We start from the raw sequence: 19,093 nt of genomic DNA on the forward strand, positions 1-19,093 counted from the left end.
AAAAGCAGAGTCTTGCAGTCAAAGTGTAGCTCCAAAGGTAATGAGTGGACCTACCAAGATGCCCATGTATACCCCATCCTCTGTAGCACATGCAAATCCAGCCACTGCATGCAAATACCAGACTTGGGTATAAAAACAATGACACATTTCAATCAACACTCACCCTCTAGATTCTCCAGAAAGGAGCTGGACATGAGAGCTCACTGTGGTTAGGCCATTTCTCTGCTGAACCTGATGGCTGGTGTTCCAAGTCAGACATAAACTGGTCTGTGTCAAAGAAGACAACATCACTACTGAATGGAACAAACCAGAAAGTAACTTAATCTACTACATGCCCAGCCTGTTTTTTCTATAATAGAGGAATTTAATCATCCTTTGTCTGTCAATCACTACATAAAATGGCTCACCAAATTACATTAGATAATATGAATATTGGAGTCTAGAGAATTTAGGTAATGGCTGATTGATTTCCTAAAATTAAAAGGGCAATAATTTTAAAGGTCATGATGATGGTTTCAGCAATTTTATTTTATTTTTATTTATTTATTTTTTAAGCAAACTCTACCTCCAACATGGGGCTCGAAATCATGACCCCAAGATGAAGAGTCACATACTCTACTGCAAATGAGTAAGCCAGGTGCCCCATTTTCGGAATTTTATATGACATATTTAGTTTTAAACAAAATAGTTTATATTATATTGGATATTAGTAGTTCCCAAATACTTGCCCAAGGCTACATCAAAATTATCACTTAATAAAAACAGAAACTCCTGGGTTCCACTTTAGGCCACAGAATCAAAATGTGTAAGGGCAGAAGCCCTGAAAACTTCATGCACAGGTAAATTTAGGGGTCATGGAGGAATATTTTTTAAACTAAAGTGCGCATTTATTTGCAAGATTATGAAATCAATTCAGCAAGTTGAGATCAGTATCTTTTTAAAAAGAAATAGAACAAAACAGACCATAGTAGGCTGCATCTTCTTTAATAAGAGTTAAGAACTGGCCTTTGAGGGGCACCTGGGTGGTTCAGTTGGTTAAGCATCAAACTTTGGTCTAGGTCATGATCTCATGGCTTGTGGGTTTGAGCCCCATGCTGGGCTCTGTGCTAACAGCCTGGAGCCTGCTTCAGATTCTGTCTCCCTCCCTCTGTCTCTCCCCTGTTTGTGCTCTGCCCCTCTCTCTCTCTCTCAAAAATAAATAAACATTAAAAAGAATTTAAAAAAATAACTGGCCTTTGAGACTTTCATGTTAGTTGTATATATATATTTGTTTGTTATGTACTAGGTCATGCTATAAAACTTACTTTTTTAATGTTTATTTTTGAGAGAGAGAGCATGAGCAGGGGAAGGGCAGAGAGAGAGGACAGAGGATCTGAAGTGGGCTCTGCTCTGACGGCACCAAGCCTGACGTGGGGCTCGAACTCACGAATTGTGAGATCATGACCTGAGCTGAAGTCAGACACTCAAATGACTGAGCCACCCAGGTGCCCCAAACTTACTTCTTATTGTAGGAAGCTATCCAAAATGTTTAAAAGTTACTGTAGTCAAGAAGAGTCACCACTGGTCAGTTTTGTGATAATGGCTGACACATTCAGATGGCCAGTTAGAGAGCCCCAACACAAGGGATGAGAAGCCTCTTCCTTTGGCCTCTAAGGATTTATTTTTAGCCTTTGTTTGCTCAACCTCAAGCAAAAGCACCTAACCTTTTAGACTCTAGAAGAATGCTTATTTTATCTTAGCAGAGGAGAATCTGTATATAGTCTCTGTGAATAATAATCAATACCCTTGTCTTAGGTTGATAAAGGAGGTAAAATAAAGGAGGAGGCAATCTGTGCAAAATGCAGCCTTAATTAAGAAGTCAAAACAAAACACAAAAGCCAGAAATTCTTCGTTTACAGGCAAAATTTTCCTAAGCTTATTACTAAACTTGAGATCATTCACCAAGTTTTCAAAGGGGATTTAAGGATTATAGTATATGTGAAAATTTTATTTATTTTTTAAAATGTTTATTTTTGAGAGAGAGAGAGAGAGAGAACGCAGGGAAGAGGCAGAAAGGGAGTTGGAGGATCCGAAGCAGCTCTGTGCTGGCAGCACAGGGAGTGATGCAGGGCTCAAACTTACAAACTGTGAGATCATGACCTGAGCCAAAATCCACCCAAGCGCCCCATGTGAAGTATTTTAGAGACTGAATATGTATAGTCAAAAGTCTCCTTTCTGTGGATGCCCAATTTCCACATCTGAATCCTCCAAAACAGACATGAAGGTATAGACCATGTGATTCAAGGTACAGTAGCACATAAATAAGAAGAAAGAAGCCCAGGAACAAAGCTAAGAGGCCAACAGATCCTAGTGACTTCTATGAGTTGGTTTATGCAATGGTAGTTTCATACTGTGCTTATGGAAAGCTGTCCTTAAGACAGCTTTCTATTTCTTGAAACATTGTTGACAGATTCAAAAAATACCTGATTCGTTTTTTCCTATCACAAAAACTTTGACAAAACTCTTGAAGAAGAATTAGCATCAATCCTCTCTTAAACTCTTCCAAAGATTAAAGAAGAGGGAATACTTCCTACTCATTCCAAGGTCAACATTACTGATGCCAAAGCTAGACAAAGACACTACAAGTAAAGAAAACTACACAATGCACCCTATGAATACAGATGCAAAACTCCTCAACAAATACTAACAAACCGAATTCAGTAGTATATTAAAAGTACTATAGCAAAAATGAACTATTGGGACCTCATCAAAATAAAAAGCTTCTGCACAGCAAAGGAAACAATCAGAAAAACTAAAAGGCAACCGACAGAATGGGAGAAGATACGTGCAAACGACCGATCAGATAAAGGGTTAGTATCCAAAATCTATAAAGAACTTATCAAACTCAACGCCCACAAAACAAATAATCCAGTGAAGAAATGGGCGAAAGACATGAATAGACACTTTTCCAAAAAAACCATCCAGATGGCCAACCAACACATGAAAAAATGCTCAACATTACTCATCATCAGGGAAATACAAATCGAAACCACAATGAAATACCACCTCACACCTGTCAGAAAAGCTAACATTAACAACTCAGTCAACAACAGATGTTGGCGAGGATGCGGAGAAAGAGGATCTCTTGCATTCCTGGTGGGAATACAAGCTGGTATAGCCACTCTGGAAAACAGTATGGAGGTTCCTCAAAAAATTAAAAATAGAACTACCCTACGACCCAGCAACTGCACTACTAAGTATTTATCCAAGGGATACAGGTATGCTGTTTCCAAGGGACACATGCACCCCAATGTTAATAGCAGCACTATCAACAATAGCCAAAGTATGGAAGGAGCCCAAATGTCCCATCGATGGATGAATGGATAAAGAAGATGTGGTATATATACAATGGAGTATTACTCAGCTATCAAAAAGGATGAAATCTTGCCGTTTGCAACTACGTGGATGGAACTAGAGGGTCTTATGCTAAGCAAAATTAGTCAGTCAGAGAAAGACAAATATCCTACCACTTCATTCATATGAGGACTTTAAGACACAGAACAGATGAACATAAGGGAAGGGAAGCAAAAATAATACAAAAACAGGGAGGGGACAAAACAGAAGAGACTCTTAAATATGGAGAACAAACAGAGGGTTACTAGAGGAGTTGTGGGAGGGGGGATGGGCAAGGGGCATTAAGGAATCTACTCCTGAAATCATTGCTAAACTATATACTAACTAATTTGGATATAAATTAAAAAAATAAAATTAAAAAAAAAAGTACTATACATCAAGGCCAAGTGAGATTTATTCTCAGAATGCAAAGATGGTTCAGGATATGCAAGGCAACAAATGTAATTTACTACGTATTAGAATGAAGGATAAAACATTACAGATGATCTCAATTGACACAGAAGAAGCATCTGACAAAATTCAATTCACTTTCAAGATAAAAAAATACCCAATAAACTAGGACTAGAAGGGAATTTCCTCCACATGATAAAAAGGCCATACATGACACATCATACTCAGTGGTGAAAGACTGAAAGTTTTTTCCCTGAGATTAAGAACATGATAAGGATGTCCACTTTTGCCACTTCAATTCAAAACAATACTAGAATTTCCAGCCAGAGCAATTAGGCTAAAGAAATTTTTTTTTTCAACGTTTATTTATTTTTGGGACAGAGAGAGACAGAGCATGAACAGGGGAGGGGCAGAGAGAGAGGGAGACACAGAATCAGAAACAGGCTCCAGGCTCCGAGCCATCAGCCCAGAGCCTGACGCGGGGCTCGAACTCACGGACCGCGAGATCGTGACCTGGCTGAAGTCGGACGCTTAACTGACTGCGCCATCCAGGCGCCCCTAAAGAAATTTTTTAAAGGCATACAAATTGGAAAGGAAGAGGTAAAATTATCTCTGTTCACAAATGACTTGATCTTACACATAGAAAGCTTGAAAGAATCAACATATAAAAAATATTAGCATTAATAAACTAAGTCAGTAGTTATAGGATGTAAAATCAACAGACAATATTTAGTTGTATTCTATACTTTCAATGAACAACCAAGAAGGAAATTTAAAAATCAATTCCATTTACAAGAACATCAAAAAGAATAAAATATTTAGGAATTAGCCAAGGAGGAATAGGATTTGTACACTGAAAACTAAACATTGGTGGAAGAAATTAAGGTTTCTAAATAAATGGAAAACATCCCATGTTCGTGGATTGGGAGACTAATATTTTTAAGATGATAATATTACCCAATATTCAGATTCAATTTGTTGTTCCAAGTACAGATTCAATTTGTTAGCAATTCCTAACAAAATCACAATACCATCTTTACAGAAATAGAAAAACCAATCCAGAAATTCATATGGAATCTCAAAGAACCAAGAAGAGCCAAAACAGTTTTGAAAATAAGAACAGAGATAGAAGGGTCTCATTTCCTGATTTCAAAACTTACTACAAAGGTACAGTAATCAAAACAACATGATACTGGCATAAGGACATATGTACACACCAAAGGAACAGAGAGGCCAGAAACAAATCCTCACAATATATGCTCAATTCATTTTCAAACATTCAATGGGGAAAAGGCAGTCTTTCTAACACACAATACATGTTTCCACTGGATATCCACATGTAAAAGAATGGAAGCTGGACTCCTATTTCACTCCATATACAAAGTTAACTCAAAATAGATCAGAGACTTAAGAGCTAATATAAAACTCTTGGGGCATCCGGGTGGCTCAGCTGGTTGAGGGTCCGACTTGATTTCAGCTCAAGTCATGATCTCATGGTTCATGAGATTGAGCCCCACCTTGGCTTCTCCACTGACAGTGTGGAGCATGCTTGAAATTCTCTCTCCTTCTCTCTCTCTCTCTCTCTCTACCCCTCCCCTGCTCACATGCTATCTCTCAAACATTAAAAAATTTTTTAAACATTGCATCCGGATCATTAAAATAATAAATAATAAAAAAAATAATAAAATAAATAATAATAAATTTAAAAATAAAATATATAATAAAATATATAATAAAAACAATACTTATAATTATTAAAGTAATAATTTTTTAAAAATAATAATAAAATTATAAAACTCTTAGATGAAGAAAACATGGGGTAAATAAATCTTCATGACCCTGGAGATTTAAATAGAACTCTAAAAGCACTGGCAATAAAAGAAAATATAGATTACAAGGACTTCATCAAAATTAAAAACCTCAAAGGACACTATCATGAGTGGAGAGAGGGGCACTTAGTTGGCTTAGTCAGTAGAGCACAGTGCGGCTCTTGATCTCTGGGTTGTGAGTTCAAGCCCCAAACTAGGTGTAGAGATTAAAAATTTTTTTTTTAAATCTTAAAAAAAATAAAAAGAGAGTGAAGAGAGAGCACAAAGAGTGGGAGAAAATTTTTGTAAATAATACATCAAGTAAGAGATGAGTATCCAAAATGTATCAAGAACTCCTACAACTCAACAACAAAAAAACAATGAGAAAATGAGATTTGACTGTTTTCCCAAAGAACAAATAGAAATGGTTGAACAAGAAAAGACCATGAGAAGAAAAAAAAGAAGAAAGAAAGAAAGAAAGAAAGAAAGAAAGAAAGAAAGAAAGAAAGAAAGAAAGAAAAGCTTATGAAAAGGTGCCTAGCATCATTAGTTTACTAGGGAAATGCAAATCAAAATCAGAAAGAGATACCACTTAATATCCATTCAGTATGGCTATTATTATTTTAAAATGGAAATTAGTAAGTGCTGGCAAGGATGTAGAGCAATTCGAACCCTCAATACACTGTAGATGTAAAATGGTGCAACCACTGTGGGAAAAACACCAATTTCTCAAAAAGTTGAACAAAGAATTTCCATATAACCCAACAATTCCACTCCTAAGTACCCAAAAGAATTGAAAAGAGATTCAAAGAGATACTTGCACACCAATGTTCACAGCAGAGTTATTCACAACAGTCAAAAGGTAGAGACGAATGTCTTTCGACAGATGAGTGGATAAACAGTATGTGATTATACATAAAATGTTAATATTATTTATTCATAAAAAGGAAAGAAATTCTGATATATGCTTACAACATGGCTGAACTGTGGATACATTATGCCAAGTGAAATAAGCCAAACATTAAAAGGACAAAAGTTGTATGATTCCACTATTTACATGAGATACCTTGAGCAGGTCAAGTCATAGAAACAGAGTAGAAGTTACCACAGGCTGGAGGTGGGGAGAATGAGAGGTGGGGAGAACTGCTTAATGGGTACAGGACTGTTGTTTAGAGTGAGGCAAAAGTTCTCAAGATAGTGGTGACACTTACATCATACTGTGAACGTACTTAATGCTACCGACCTGTACACTTAAAATGCTAAATTTTTGGTTATGTACATTTTACCACATTAAAAAACATTTCAAACACAAATCTTGGGTTTTCTCCTAGGAAAACACTGTATGAAAAGACTGAATTAGGTTTTCACAGCTCTAACCATTAACTCAAAGCAAGACCTGACAGATGTAACTTCCTCTTACCATTTTAAAATCTGGAATACAGAATTTGTTCCTTTTCATCTCAAAGTTTTAACAAGTTAACTATTTACAAATCCTGGGGTGCCTGGGTTAAGCATCTGACTTCAGCTCAGGTTATGATCTCACAGTTCGTGAGTTCAAGTAGCACATCGGGTTCTCTGATGTGAGTGGACAGCCTGCATCGGGATCCTCTGTCTTCCTTGCTCTCTGCTTCTCCCCTGCTCACATGCACTCTCTCTCTCAAAAATAAACAAACATCAAATAAATAAATATTTACAAATCCTGAAATATGTTTGTGGAAAGATGAGCAAAATTTCCTACTTGTCCAAGCTGCCTCTCCACTTGACTAAGCTGCTTTCTTTACCCACCTAATCAATATATATTGATTACCCACCTAATCAATATATTTCTGGTTTATACAAACAAGGCCATGGCCTGGTGGGCATGTAAAAATAAAGGCTTTGGAACGCTAGTTTCATCCTTTACAGTAATGGTGACCCAAAGGAAGTCATTTAATCTCTGTGAATCTGTTTACTTATTTACTCAAAGAAGGTAGAATCTCCTGAAAGGTATGTGCAGTCACTCTACAACGTTACAAAGAAACACAATTATAATATACTTAGATTGATAAAAGCAAGACAAGTAACTTATCACTTAGTGACCTCATCTAGTGTCATGGCTTCAAATACCATCTGCATGCCCTCAACTCTCAAATTTGTATCTTTAGTCTAAAACTCACTTCCAAACTCTAGACTCATTCATCCAACTGAGTACTTGATTTCTCTACTTGAATGTTCAACAAGTATCTTAAACGCAACACAACCAAAACTGAACACCTGATCTTTCTCCAAAGCTTGCTTCATCTATAGCCTTCCCCATACCAGGTGATAGCAACTCCATCTTTCCAGTTTCTCAGAAACAAAACAAAACAAAACAACCCTTGGTATCATTTTTAACTTTTTCTCTAATACTTTATATGGAATCTGTCAGGAAATGCTATTGGCTTTGTCTTTAAAATACATCCAAAATCAGACCATTTGAAGACCGCTTATTTCACCACTAGTCTAAAACATCATTTCTGGCCTAGATTACTACAACAGCATTTTACCTGGCCTCCTTGTTGCTGCCCTTGCTTCCCTACAGTCTTTTTTCTAACCAGGATCAATTTCTCAGACATTCCACCAAAATAAATTCCTGATCAATTAAAGATTTACAACATCATAGAAGCTATGGGAGACAAAACAAATGATTTATAAGTTATATAAATGCAAAAAAAATTCTTTATGTAAAGAATTCATGTTACCTTGGGGAAAAACTTTTGTCAACTCCTAGCTCAATGAGGTAAGGAACCTAAGACATAAAGAGCTTCTATATTCTATAAGTGAGTAAGAAAGGATTAATAATCAAATAGAAAAGTAAATAAATACTATCAGAGATCACAGATTTGTGACAAAGATTTTCTCTTAAGCACATGAGAAGGTACATAAATCTTACTCCTAAATGAAGTGTAAACTAAAATTATACTGAGAAGCAGGTACCAGGGTGGCTTAGTGGGGTAACATCCGACTCTCGATTTTGGCTCAGGCCACTATCTCACAGTTGGTGAGATCGAGCCCCACATCAGGCTCTGCACAGAGCCTGCTTAGGAGTCTAACTCTCCCTCGCTCTCTGCCCCTCCCCCACTTGTGCACACTTGTGTGCGCGCTCTTACTCAAAATAAACTAAAAAAAAATTGTATCAAGAAACTATTTTCCACTTATCCCGCTGGCAAATAAGATGTCTGACAGCAGAATGTGCTGGTGAAGATACTCTCTTACAATGACAGTGGCAATGTAAAAAAAATTTTTTTAAGTGATGTGCCACATTTTTTTTAAAGTTTTATTTATTTGAGAGAGACAAAGACAGTGCAAGTGGGGAAGGAACAGAAAGAGAGAGGGAAAGAGAATCCCAAGCAGGCTCCATGCTGCCAGCACAGAGCCTGACTCAGGGCTTGAACTCACGAAACTGTGAGATCATGACCTGAGCCGAAACCAAGAGTTGGACGCTTAACCAACTGAGCCATCTAGGTGCCCTATAAATTGGTAAAATTTTTATGAAAGACAACCTGCAATCTTTCTCAAAACACTTCTAGGAATTTATCATATATACAAACATACACAGATGTCTATAAAAAGGTAGGAAATGAAATTTGTAAAAAATTATTACACTTATTAAATAGATAAAAGTACAGTTCTGAAAAATGTCCAAGAGTCAACATATAGGAAAAGCAAAATGCTGAACAATATACATACTATACTAGTAAAAATAAGGAAAAAATGTACACAATTGCTTACAAATGCATAAAATACCCCTTTGGTGACAGCCAAGCAATTGGTAACCCAACTGTCCATACAGAGGACAATTAGGTACCTAGGAGAGAGAATTTTCACTATGTACTTTGTTGTACCTTTAGCATTTTTTTTTTTTTTTTTTTGAGAGAGAGAGAAAGAGAGAGAGAGAGAGCATGCGCCCAAGTGAGGAAGGGGCAGAGAGAGAGAGAGAGAGAGAGAGAGAGAGAGAAGCAGGGCTCACGGGCTCGTGTTCACATGATGTGGGACTTGAGCTCACCCGAAGCGGGGCTCATGCTCACCCAATGTGGGATTCGAACTCATGAACTGTGACATCGTGACCAAAGCCAAAGTCAGATGCTTAACGACTGAGCCACCCAGGCACCCTAAAACTCCCATTCTACATAAAACCATCTACAGATGCTTTTAAATACACAATATGATTATAAGGGACTTAATTTATTATGATTCTTATAGACGTAAAGCTAGATTGCCTGTACCCAACACTCTCAACCCTATCCTATCTTCCACCAGAACTTAAAGAGGTTCATACTTTTCTTCCTGACCAGATAGACAGGCTAACGGTAGGTAATGTAAAAAAACAAAACAAAACAAAACAAAAAAAACCTTTTTAAAATCAGATATCTTCAAACAGAGAAAAGCTGTTTGAGTATATTTAATCTATGTTTTATCAAAAGCTAAGATCCATGGCAAGAGGTTAACCCTGTCACACAAAGCCACAGAACTATCAATTCCCACCAAACCATAAAAAGCTGAGCTGGTCAGCCTAAAATTATTTCTTTCACTTAAAATATTTTTCTCTTTGTGAATGATCCATCTCCAAAGGAACTCAAAAACAAGATATAAATTTTAAAACATAACACATTTTTAGACACTGGTTTTGTATCTTACACATGGAAGACACAAGGAAGTTACAATTTTTTGTTTTTGAATGTTTATTTTTGAGAGAAAGAGAGAGCGCATGTGCACAGGAGTGCAAGTGGGAGAGGGGCAGAGAGAGGGGGACAGAGGATCTGAAGCAGACTCTGTGCTGACAGCAGCAAACCCCATGTGGGGCTTGAATTCACAAACCACAAGATCATGATTTGACCCAAAGTCAGACACTCAACTGATCAACTGACTGAGCCACCCAGGTGCCCCAAGAGTTACTATTTATTGTGTTTATAAAGGTGAGATTATAATCAATCATAGCTATTTCAGAAACCACTGAACATTTGAGACAATCTAACTTTCAGGCAGACTTGGATTCAAATGCCAGTCCCAGTGTTTGTGGCCATATAACAATGGGAAAATAGTTAAGCTTTCTGAGCCACATCTCTAAAAATAAAGCTAATAATTCACTTTTCATAAATTGTTGGGAAGAACTAATGAGCTACTACTATACTACCAAAGAGCTTAAAAAATGATTATCAAGAAATAGTAACCATAATTCATTTTTTAAAGTGTATATATTTTTGAAAAAGAACGAAAGCCCAAGTGGGGGAGGGACACAGAGAGAGGAGGACAGAGGATCTAATGCAGGCTCTGTGCTGACAGCAGAGAGCCCGATGCAGGGCTTGAACTCACGAACCGTGAAATCATGCCCTGAGCCAAAGTCAGATACTTAACTGACTGAGCCACCCAGATGTCCCTCATTAATTATTTTTAAATATAGTTTTTTTTTTAATGTTTATTTATTCTTGAGACAGAGACAGAGTGTGAACAGGGGAGGGGCAAAGAAAGAGGGAGACACAGAATCTGAAACAGGCTCCAGGCTCTGAGCTGTCAGCACAGAGCCTGATGCGGGGCTCGAACCCACGAACTGTGAGATCATGACCTGAGCCAAAGTCAGACGCTTAACCGACTGAGCCACCCAGGCACCCCTAAATATAGTTCTTAAAGTTAACTCCTTTTGAAGGCTTTTTTATTTTTTATTTGAGAGAGAGAGAGAGAGTGTGTGTGAGCAGGGGAGAGGGGCAGAGGGAGGGGGCTTGAGGGAGGGAGAGAGGGAGAGAGGGAGTCTTAAGCAGGCTCCACACTCAACACAGAGCCTCACTTGGGGCTAGATCCCATGACCCTGGGATAATGATATGAGCTGAAATCAAGAGTCAGGTGTTCAACTGACTGAGCCACCCAGGCAGGCACCCTTTTGAAGCCTTTTGATAGTGGTAGCCTCTCTTGGGTTTTTCCTAGTTTATGTACAAATTTGTGTCAAGTTGATTCAAAGAAAAATTTTTGTTCGAATGGAGTACAGTTAATTTGTGTCTATGGAGATATACAGACACACTTGACATAAGAAATAAAAGATCTTTTCTGGGGCACCTGGGTGGCTCAGTCGGTTGAGCGTCCAACTTAGGCTAAGGTCATGATCTCACGGTTTGTGGGTTTGAGCCCTGCGTCGGGCTCTGTGCTGAGAGCTCGGAGCCTGGAACCTGCTTTGGATTCTGTGTCTCCTTCTCTCTCTGCCCCTCTTCCACTTATGCTCTGTCTCTGTCTCTCAAAAAAAAATAAATATGAAAAAAAAATAAAAAATAAATAAATAAAAGATCTCAAATGCTTGCAGTTGCTTCATTGGTTCTGAAATTAAACTTTCTTATCATATGTCTAAGAGTTGCTATGTCTAAGGTCCTGAATCCCCAGCATGGTCTGTTCTGTATGAGCCACTAACCAAAGCCTACCTGGGCATTATTTATGGAACTTTCCTACCTCTGGAATTATTCGTCATAAATATGTTTGATGTTCAGGAGTACATGCATGCTTCCTACACAAGGACTCATGAGTTATCCAGAATCCCAGTTAAAGGAGAAAGTTCAGGGGCACCTGGGTGACTCAGTCAGTTAAGCGTCCTACTTCGGCTCAGGTCATGATCTCGCAGTCTGTGAGTTCAAGCCCCGCATCAGGATCTGTGCTGAAAGCTCGGAGCCTGGAGCCTGCCCTCGATTCTGTGTCTCCCTCTCTCTCTGACCCTCCCCCGTTCATGCTCTGTCTCTGTCTCAAAAACAAATAAACGTTAAAAAAAAAAATTAAAGGAGAAAGTTCAGTACATTCTACCTCCCTTTTACCTCAGTGCCCCAAAGTGATTAAATACCTCATTTGTGGCCCATTCTCACCATTGGCTATGTATGGCTTTATTTCATTTTACTTAAATACAATAAACAGCAGTGAAATTAATATCCAACAGGTAGAAAAGAACACTGACAATATTGACCTCTGCTCTCACACCAGCCTCTTGCTTTCCCCATCCTTAATCTTGTGTTTATCATTCCCCTGCTACTCAAAAGTAGGCACTTCTGCTTATCACTTATATACTGAACTGCAGTATCTGAGGTCACGTCTGGAGTTCCTGTTTACAGTCAAGTTAGTAATTGCCCTACATTTAGGATCAGCAAGTTATTGCACAGAGCCTGCAAGTGTCAGTGTCAGTTTTCACCACAGCAGTAGGTCAGGCTATATTTAACATGGAGCCTCTTCTCTGCTGAAAAGCTGCAGCTGCAGCTCTCTTAGTTTGTGAACAAAGGAGGATGAGTGGGAATTCAGGGACTCTAATGGAAAGCTGTAACGGGATTCAGCTCAATCAGAAATTAAATGGGCCTGTATTTAAAGGTCAAAGACAGTCTAGTTTAACAATACTATAATCTTAATTAAAATGCTTAAAACACACCTGTGACAATTTCTATATTTCTGTACTGTTTTAATATGTATCATTTGGTCCAAAGACTGGGACATACACCCTATAATGCACAGGAATTTTTAGGAAAAGTAACAACTCCAGACATACAAACTGTAATATGTGAGTAAAAACTCACTGATAATTTTATAGATGTAGAGGGCACACTTTTTTTAAAATAGGAAATGTATTTTTTTTAATGTTTATTTTTGAGAGAGTGGGAGTGGGGGAAGGGTGGAGCAAGAACTCATGAACCATGAGAACATGACCTGAGCCAAAGTTGGATGCTCAACCGACCAAGCCACCCCGGCACACCAAGAGCAGAGTTTTCAAGCAGGGGCAATGGTACATTTAGGTAGCAAAGAAAAAAGAAGTAGCAAGAGTTTTGAACAATGTTCGAATTCGTTGAGTAAGTACATGTTACAAACTTCCAAGAGGACTTCTTGAAAGAAAACATCACTTGGTAAAAATCAGTATTCTGTTGTTATTCCCCCGAAGATATGCTTTGAGGAGAGAGCCACTCTATGCTGAAATGGACTCTTCTAAGTATGGAATATGAGGGGCCAAAATCACTTCCATGAAACTGAAAAAGGATAATTGTAAAGTTTAGTCTTGGGTTCCAAAACCAACATATGCAAAAACCCAAGGGGTAGGGAGTGGGGAGAGTAAGGATGTGATTTATGACTCACTAAATCAACAGTAAGATGGAGCTAAGAAAATCCCCTGACCTCAGGCCATATTGATACAATAAAGACTTCTCAACAAGGAAGGTGATAGTCCCAATACACTCTGAGCTGGCTACAGTATGCTCCCCTCTGGATACTTCATAACAAAAAGGAATTAAAACACCAGGGTTAAGCAGAGGGTGGTGATGGTGCGGGAAAGGTGAAGTTGCTGGAGTGTTTTTAAGATGGGGAAAGAGATCAGATTTCACAAATGTGAAGGGCTATTACAAGAAGGATTAGGTTTGTTTTGCATGATTCCAGAGGCATCAGAGCCCACATAAAATAAGGGTAGCCAGAACTCAAAAGGCCCAGAGATGTTCCAAAGAAGGTAAAAAGGAAGAGACGAACAGGAATACAGTATCACTAAAGATACCAGAGTATGAACCCTGGTGTCAAAGAGGAGGAGAGAGAACCGTAGTGTCAGAGAGTCTTTTAAAGTTCTTTTATAGTGAGAATTTAAAACTACCCTTGTCCCTCTCACAAACAGAAACTCTATGGAGAAAATGGCTGTTTCTTTCACATATTTGGCTTGCTCTACAGCAGCAGTCTCAATTCACAGACGGATAACAAACATGAAAAACACCTAAAATACTGAAGCAGGAACCAGGAGACTTGGGTTTTAGTCATGTCTTTTTTTTTTTTTTTTTTTTTTAAAGAGAGTGAGAGCGTGAGAGTGGGGACAAGGGACAGAGGGGGAGAGAGAGAGTCGTAAGCAGGGTCCACATTCAGCACAAAGCCCAATGAGGCGCTCGAACCCACAACCTGGGATCATGACCCGAGCTGAAATTGAGTCAGATGCTCAACCCAGAGTCACCCAGGTGCCCCGGGCTTTAGTCTTTATATGCTATTAACTGTGTGTTACCCTGAACGAAAACCTTAGGCTCTGTAAAACTCAGATTCTTCATCTATAAAATGAGAGAGCTGTATGAGAGGTATTTCTAGCTCCGTAAGTCTTCAATTTCTGAGCTTAGGGGCACTAATATCTTCTCTATTAAATGTCACTAAATTTATAATAAAAACTTAAGGTGTGAATGTCCACATTTCTAAAAGTCACAAGTAATGACTGAATGATTCTTGACTCCATCTTATTAAAAACTGCAAAATAGGGGTGCCTGGGTGGCTCACTCAGTTAAGCATCCAATTCTTGATTTCAGCTCAGGTCATGATCTCCCGGTTGGTGGGATCAAGCTCTGTGTCAGGCTCTGTACTGACAGCATGGAGCCTGCTTAGGATTCTCTCTCTCCCTCTTTCTCTCTCAAAATAAACATTAAAAAAATCGTAAAATAAAAAGGATATTTTATCTTTAATCTTTTAAAATCTCTAATGGGATTTTTTTTTAATGAGGGTTAAATAAATATAAAACAGAAATATGCTTAACACAAGTTATTAGGATTAGGGGCACCTGGGTAGCTCAGTGGGTTAACTACCCAACTCTTGTTGATTTCGGCTCAGGTCATGATCTCACAGTTGCTGAGTTCAAGCCCCGCATCAGGCTCTGTGCTGACAGTGCAGAACCTGTTTGAGATTCTCTTTCTCTCTCTCAAAAATAAGCAAACACTTTTTAAAAAGTTCTTAGGATTAGTATATTTAACTAGTATATTTAAGTATATTTAAACTAGTATATTTAAGTTTATTTAACTAGTATAATACAGTTATTTAACTAGTATATTTAACTATAGTATAATACAAATTAAGAAAAATTATTTGTGTCCTCCAGTTGTAAAGTAGAAATTAATATTTAACACAATATAGAAAAGTTAATATAAAATCTGAGCTTAGGCTAACTGCTAAGTTCACTTCAAGTGCTTCTAATCCTTTTTGGGATGTTTCATGGCTTCCTTTTAAAGGTAGCCAGAAAGGGGACATTAAAATGCTAGGAGTGCCAGGCCTATGAGATATGTTGTTGTTTTTCAATGACTTTATACTAAAACTTTGCAGAACTGTAGGTTTTTTTTTAAAACATTTTAAAAAAATATTTTAATTTATTTTTGAGAGAGAGAGAGACAGAGTATGAGTGGGGGAGGAGCAGAGAGAGAGGGAGACACAGAATCCGAAGAAGGTTCCAGGCTCTGAGCTGTCAACACAGAGCCCGACGCGGGGCTTGAATTCATGAACCGTGAGATCATGACCTGAGCCAAAGTTGGACACTCGACTGGCTGAGCCACCCAGGTACCCTTGTAGGATTTTTTAAGTACCTAGAATTTTACCTTCAAAGGCAAATCAAAATAACATTATCAATGAGTTAGTTGGCAAATCTCTTACATCTAACAATTCAAGGTGCCCAGGACTGCATTTTCGTCCCTGTCCCCTTTAATTATTGCTAGCACCACTGAGGTTCTGTCAAGTCTCATGATAGGTGGCAAAGAATTCAATACCCAGTCTTCATCCTCTGTAGGGCTACAATTTGGGAACTTTACTTGATTGTGTGGCTTATACAATGAATGGAGCAAAAATGAAGGTTTTTTTTATACGTGCCCTCATAGGCCTCATCAGCAACACATTTTCACATATTCAAAAGGTGAAATAAAATTTTAACAAAACCTTTCTAGAAGGTTCCAATTTGTTGCCCCCAAAATATCACTCCATCTGTGATAGAGCAAGTTCCACCACCTTTGTCCTTTTTTGGTTCATTCGGAAAGAAAATGAGCTAGAATACACTTTGAGATGTGTTCAATGAATCTCGTGTCTTCAGTTCCATCACAAATGGGTGGTAGGTTATCATTCAAGGTCTCAACCCTTGTTTCAGGGATTAAAATTCTAAACATACACCCTACAAGCATGATGAATAGTCTAAAAGTGCTGCAAGAATGAATAGGTAACATTTTTAAAAGCCTATGTTCAATTGAAAATCTTTTACTTATTTCAAATCTGTTTTGCATCAAAGTAGAAGCCTCCTCTCTACCTGGTGCTCTAAAGTATGACACTTATGCCAGCTGTGCAGAAAAAGCACAGCAAGACACTTATACGAGAGCCATCAAGTACTCCCAATACAAACGTGACAGATCAGGTACAGTTGTGAATATGTGTTCATGTAGCCAAGTTCTGCACACATGTTCCTCTAGGAATTAAAAAAAGCTTGAGGGACCTTCTTTAGTAGAGTTATAACCACCATGGCCTGCTGTTGCTGGAAGGCAGCTATACTGCTGCAAGAAAAAGACCAGAATGAAAAGATCTAATTCCAGTCTTAGCTCCTACTTAACAGTCGTGTGACCTTTAGAAAGCTCAATTCTTTAAATCATCACTATCTAGGTCAGAGACAGGATTAATAAGGATCAAATGAAATAATGAATAGGAAAATACTATTCAAATTGTAGGTGATACTTGAGTTTACACATACACAGTTGACTCTTGAATAACATGGGTTTGAATCATAAGAGTCCATTTACATGTGGATTTTTCACAGCACAGAACTGTAAATGTATTTTCTCTTCCTTATGATTTTTTCTTTTTTAAATTTTTAAAATGTTTACTTATTTTTGAGAGAAAGAGAGAGTGTGAGCCATGGAGAGGCAGAGCGAGAGAGGGACACAGAATCCATAGCAGGGTCCAGGCTCTGAGCTGTCAGCACAGAGCCTGATATGGGGCTCGAACTCAAACTGTGAGATCATGACCAGAGCCAAAGTCGGATGCCCAACAGACTGAGCCACCCAGGTGCCCCTCCCTCTTCCTTATGATTTTCTTAGTAACGCTTTCTTTTCTCTAGCTTACTTTACCATAAGAATATAATATAAAATATATGTAACATACCAATATGTGTTAACTGTTTATGTTATCAGTAAGGCTTTCAATCAACTTTCAATCAATAGTACACTATTACTAGTTAAGTTTTTGGGGAATTGATAGTTATATGTGGATATTTTGACTGAGTGAGGGTAGGTGCCCCTAACCCCCAAGTTGTTCAAGCGTCAACTGTATCTTATATTTACACACAAATTACCTGGCACATCCCCTTGTGGCTTTGAAAGCCATCTTTTACTATGCCATTTACCCACTGATAATCATGCTTTCCCAGACACAGCTGTTTCTGCTTATGTTGTCTGATTTGCCCTCTGATACTCATTTACTGAAAACATATACTCAATCCTCTAAGACTTGGCTCAAATATCATCTCCTCAGGGAACCTTTGCTGAATCCTTCTTCTTCCTTTTTTTGAGTAAGCTCTAGGCCTGATGTGGGGCTCAAACTCACAACTGCAAGATCAAGAGTCACATGCTCTACTGACTGAACCAGCCAATCGCCCCATTGATGAATCTTTCTTAAGGAATCTGTCACATCTCTCAGATGATCTCCTAATATGCTTTTTTTAGATCTTGGTTATAAGTGTCCCAGACCCACTGTGCTATAAAGTCAGCTATGTACTGATCTGGTGGAAGCCCTGGGAGTGGGGATGCCACATTTTATTTACCTTCCTTTCCCCTTATGTTTGGAATCTGGGATGTGACACCAGCTTTGCAACTAAGCAGTAAACTCAGTTCCTCCACATGTGTAAAAGAGATGGCTAACAAAGAATTACTTTTCTATACAAAGAAGTACAGATTCAGAGAGTGAATTAAATTTCTATATTGATGTTTTTAGAATTGTTAGAATTTTCATGATGAACAACAGTTACAGGTAGCTTTCACTAAATTCCTATTTAGGCAAAACTTCACTACCACATAAATGATAGAGCCAAGAATAAACTCTAAGTCATTACCTGAAAATCCTATCTTGGGGAATTTTCAATTATTGAAATAATTAATATTCTAGAGTTTGTTCTCTAATTTAAAAAGAGGTCTGTATACCAACTTGCTACATTTATATAAATAGCTTCTTTTTATCCTGGTGCCAACAGCTGTACCAGCTACAGCCAACCAATCTGGTCTTGCACCATCCCCACTATCTGACTCAGCAAGCTGGCAGAGCCAGAGAGCAACAAGTTCTTTACTTGTGTGAGTCTCAAGGACAGAAACTCTATCTAAACATATTCCTAGTATTCCCAGCATCTAAATCGGTGCCTTCCAAATAGATGGCATGTAGCAATATTTACTGAATTCCATTTTCCAGACACTGTGACCAACTGTATGTTCTAAAAGAAGAGATGCCCAATAAATCTCATGTCCTTAGTTCCATCACAAATGGGTAAGAGACTATGATTCAAAGTCTTACCTTTTGCAGTAGGTATTAGTGGTAAACTAGATTTCAAAGTATAAATTTTCATGTCTATTCCCAAAGTCTTTAATTAACATATTTCTAGTGACAACAACTATTAAAGAAAAAAAAAAAAAAAGCCCAACCATAGGCCATATGCCAATAAGCAATCCATGGTAACTTTTTTAAGACTATCAGAGAAGAAAGTTCCTGGATCTTCACTGCTTGAAGGAGAGAAA

The 19,093-nt window shown here is 38.1% G+C and overlaps 1 protein-coding gene across 6 annotated transcripts in view; it reads right to left on the minus strand.

Annotated features, from left to right (window-relative positions):
• NFATC3 (nuclear factor of activated T cells 3) overlaps positions 1-19,093 on the minus strand; it is a 135,777-nt gene that overhangs the window by 13,020 nt on the left and 103,664 nt on the right. The window contains exon 10 of one of the 6 annotated variants that reach the window (XM_053211298.1): positions 164-293. The exons of 4 other annotated variants lie outside the window; for them this stretch is intronic. In XM_053211298.1, the coding sequence (XP_053067273.1) occupies positions 164-293 (130 nt within the window). The remainder of the gene's footprint in view (positions 1-163; positions 294-19,093) is intronic. One more of the 6 variants, XM_027076037.2, reaches the window with a different exon arrangement.

This window comes from Acinonyx jubatus, chromosome E2, assembly GCF_027475565.1.
Source record: "Acinonyx jubatus isolate Ajub_Pintada_27869175 chromosome E2, VMU_Ajub_asm_v1.0, whole genome shotgun sequence".
Classification (NCBI taxonomy): domain Eukaryota; kingdom Metazoa; phylum Chordata; class Mammalia; order Carnivora; family Felidae; genus Acinonyx; species Acinonyx jubatus.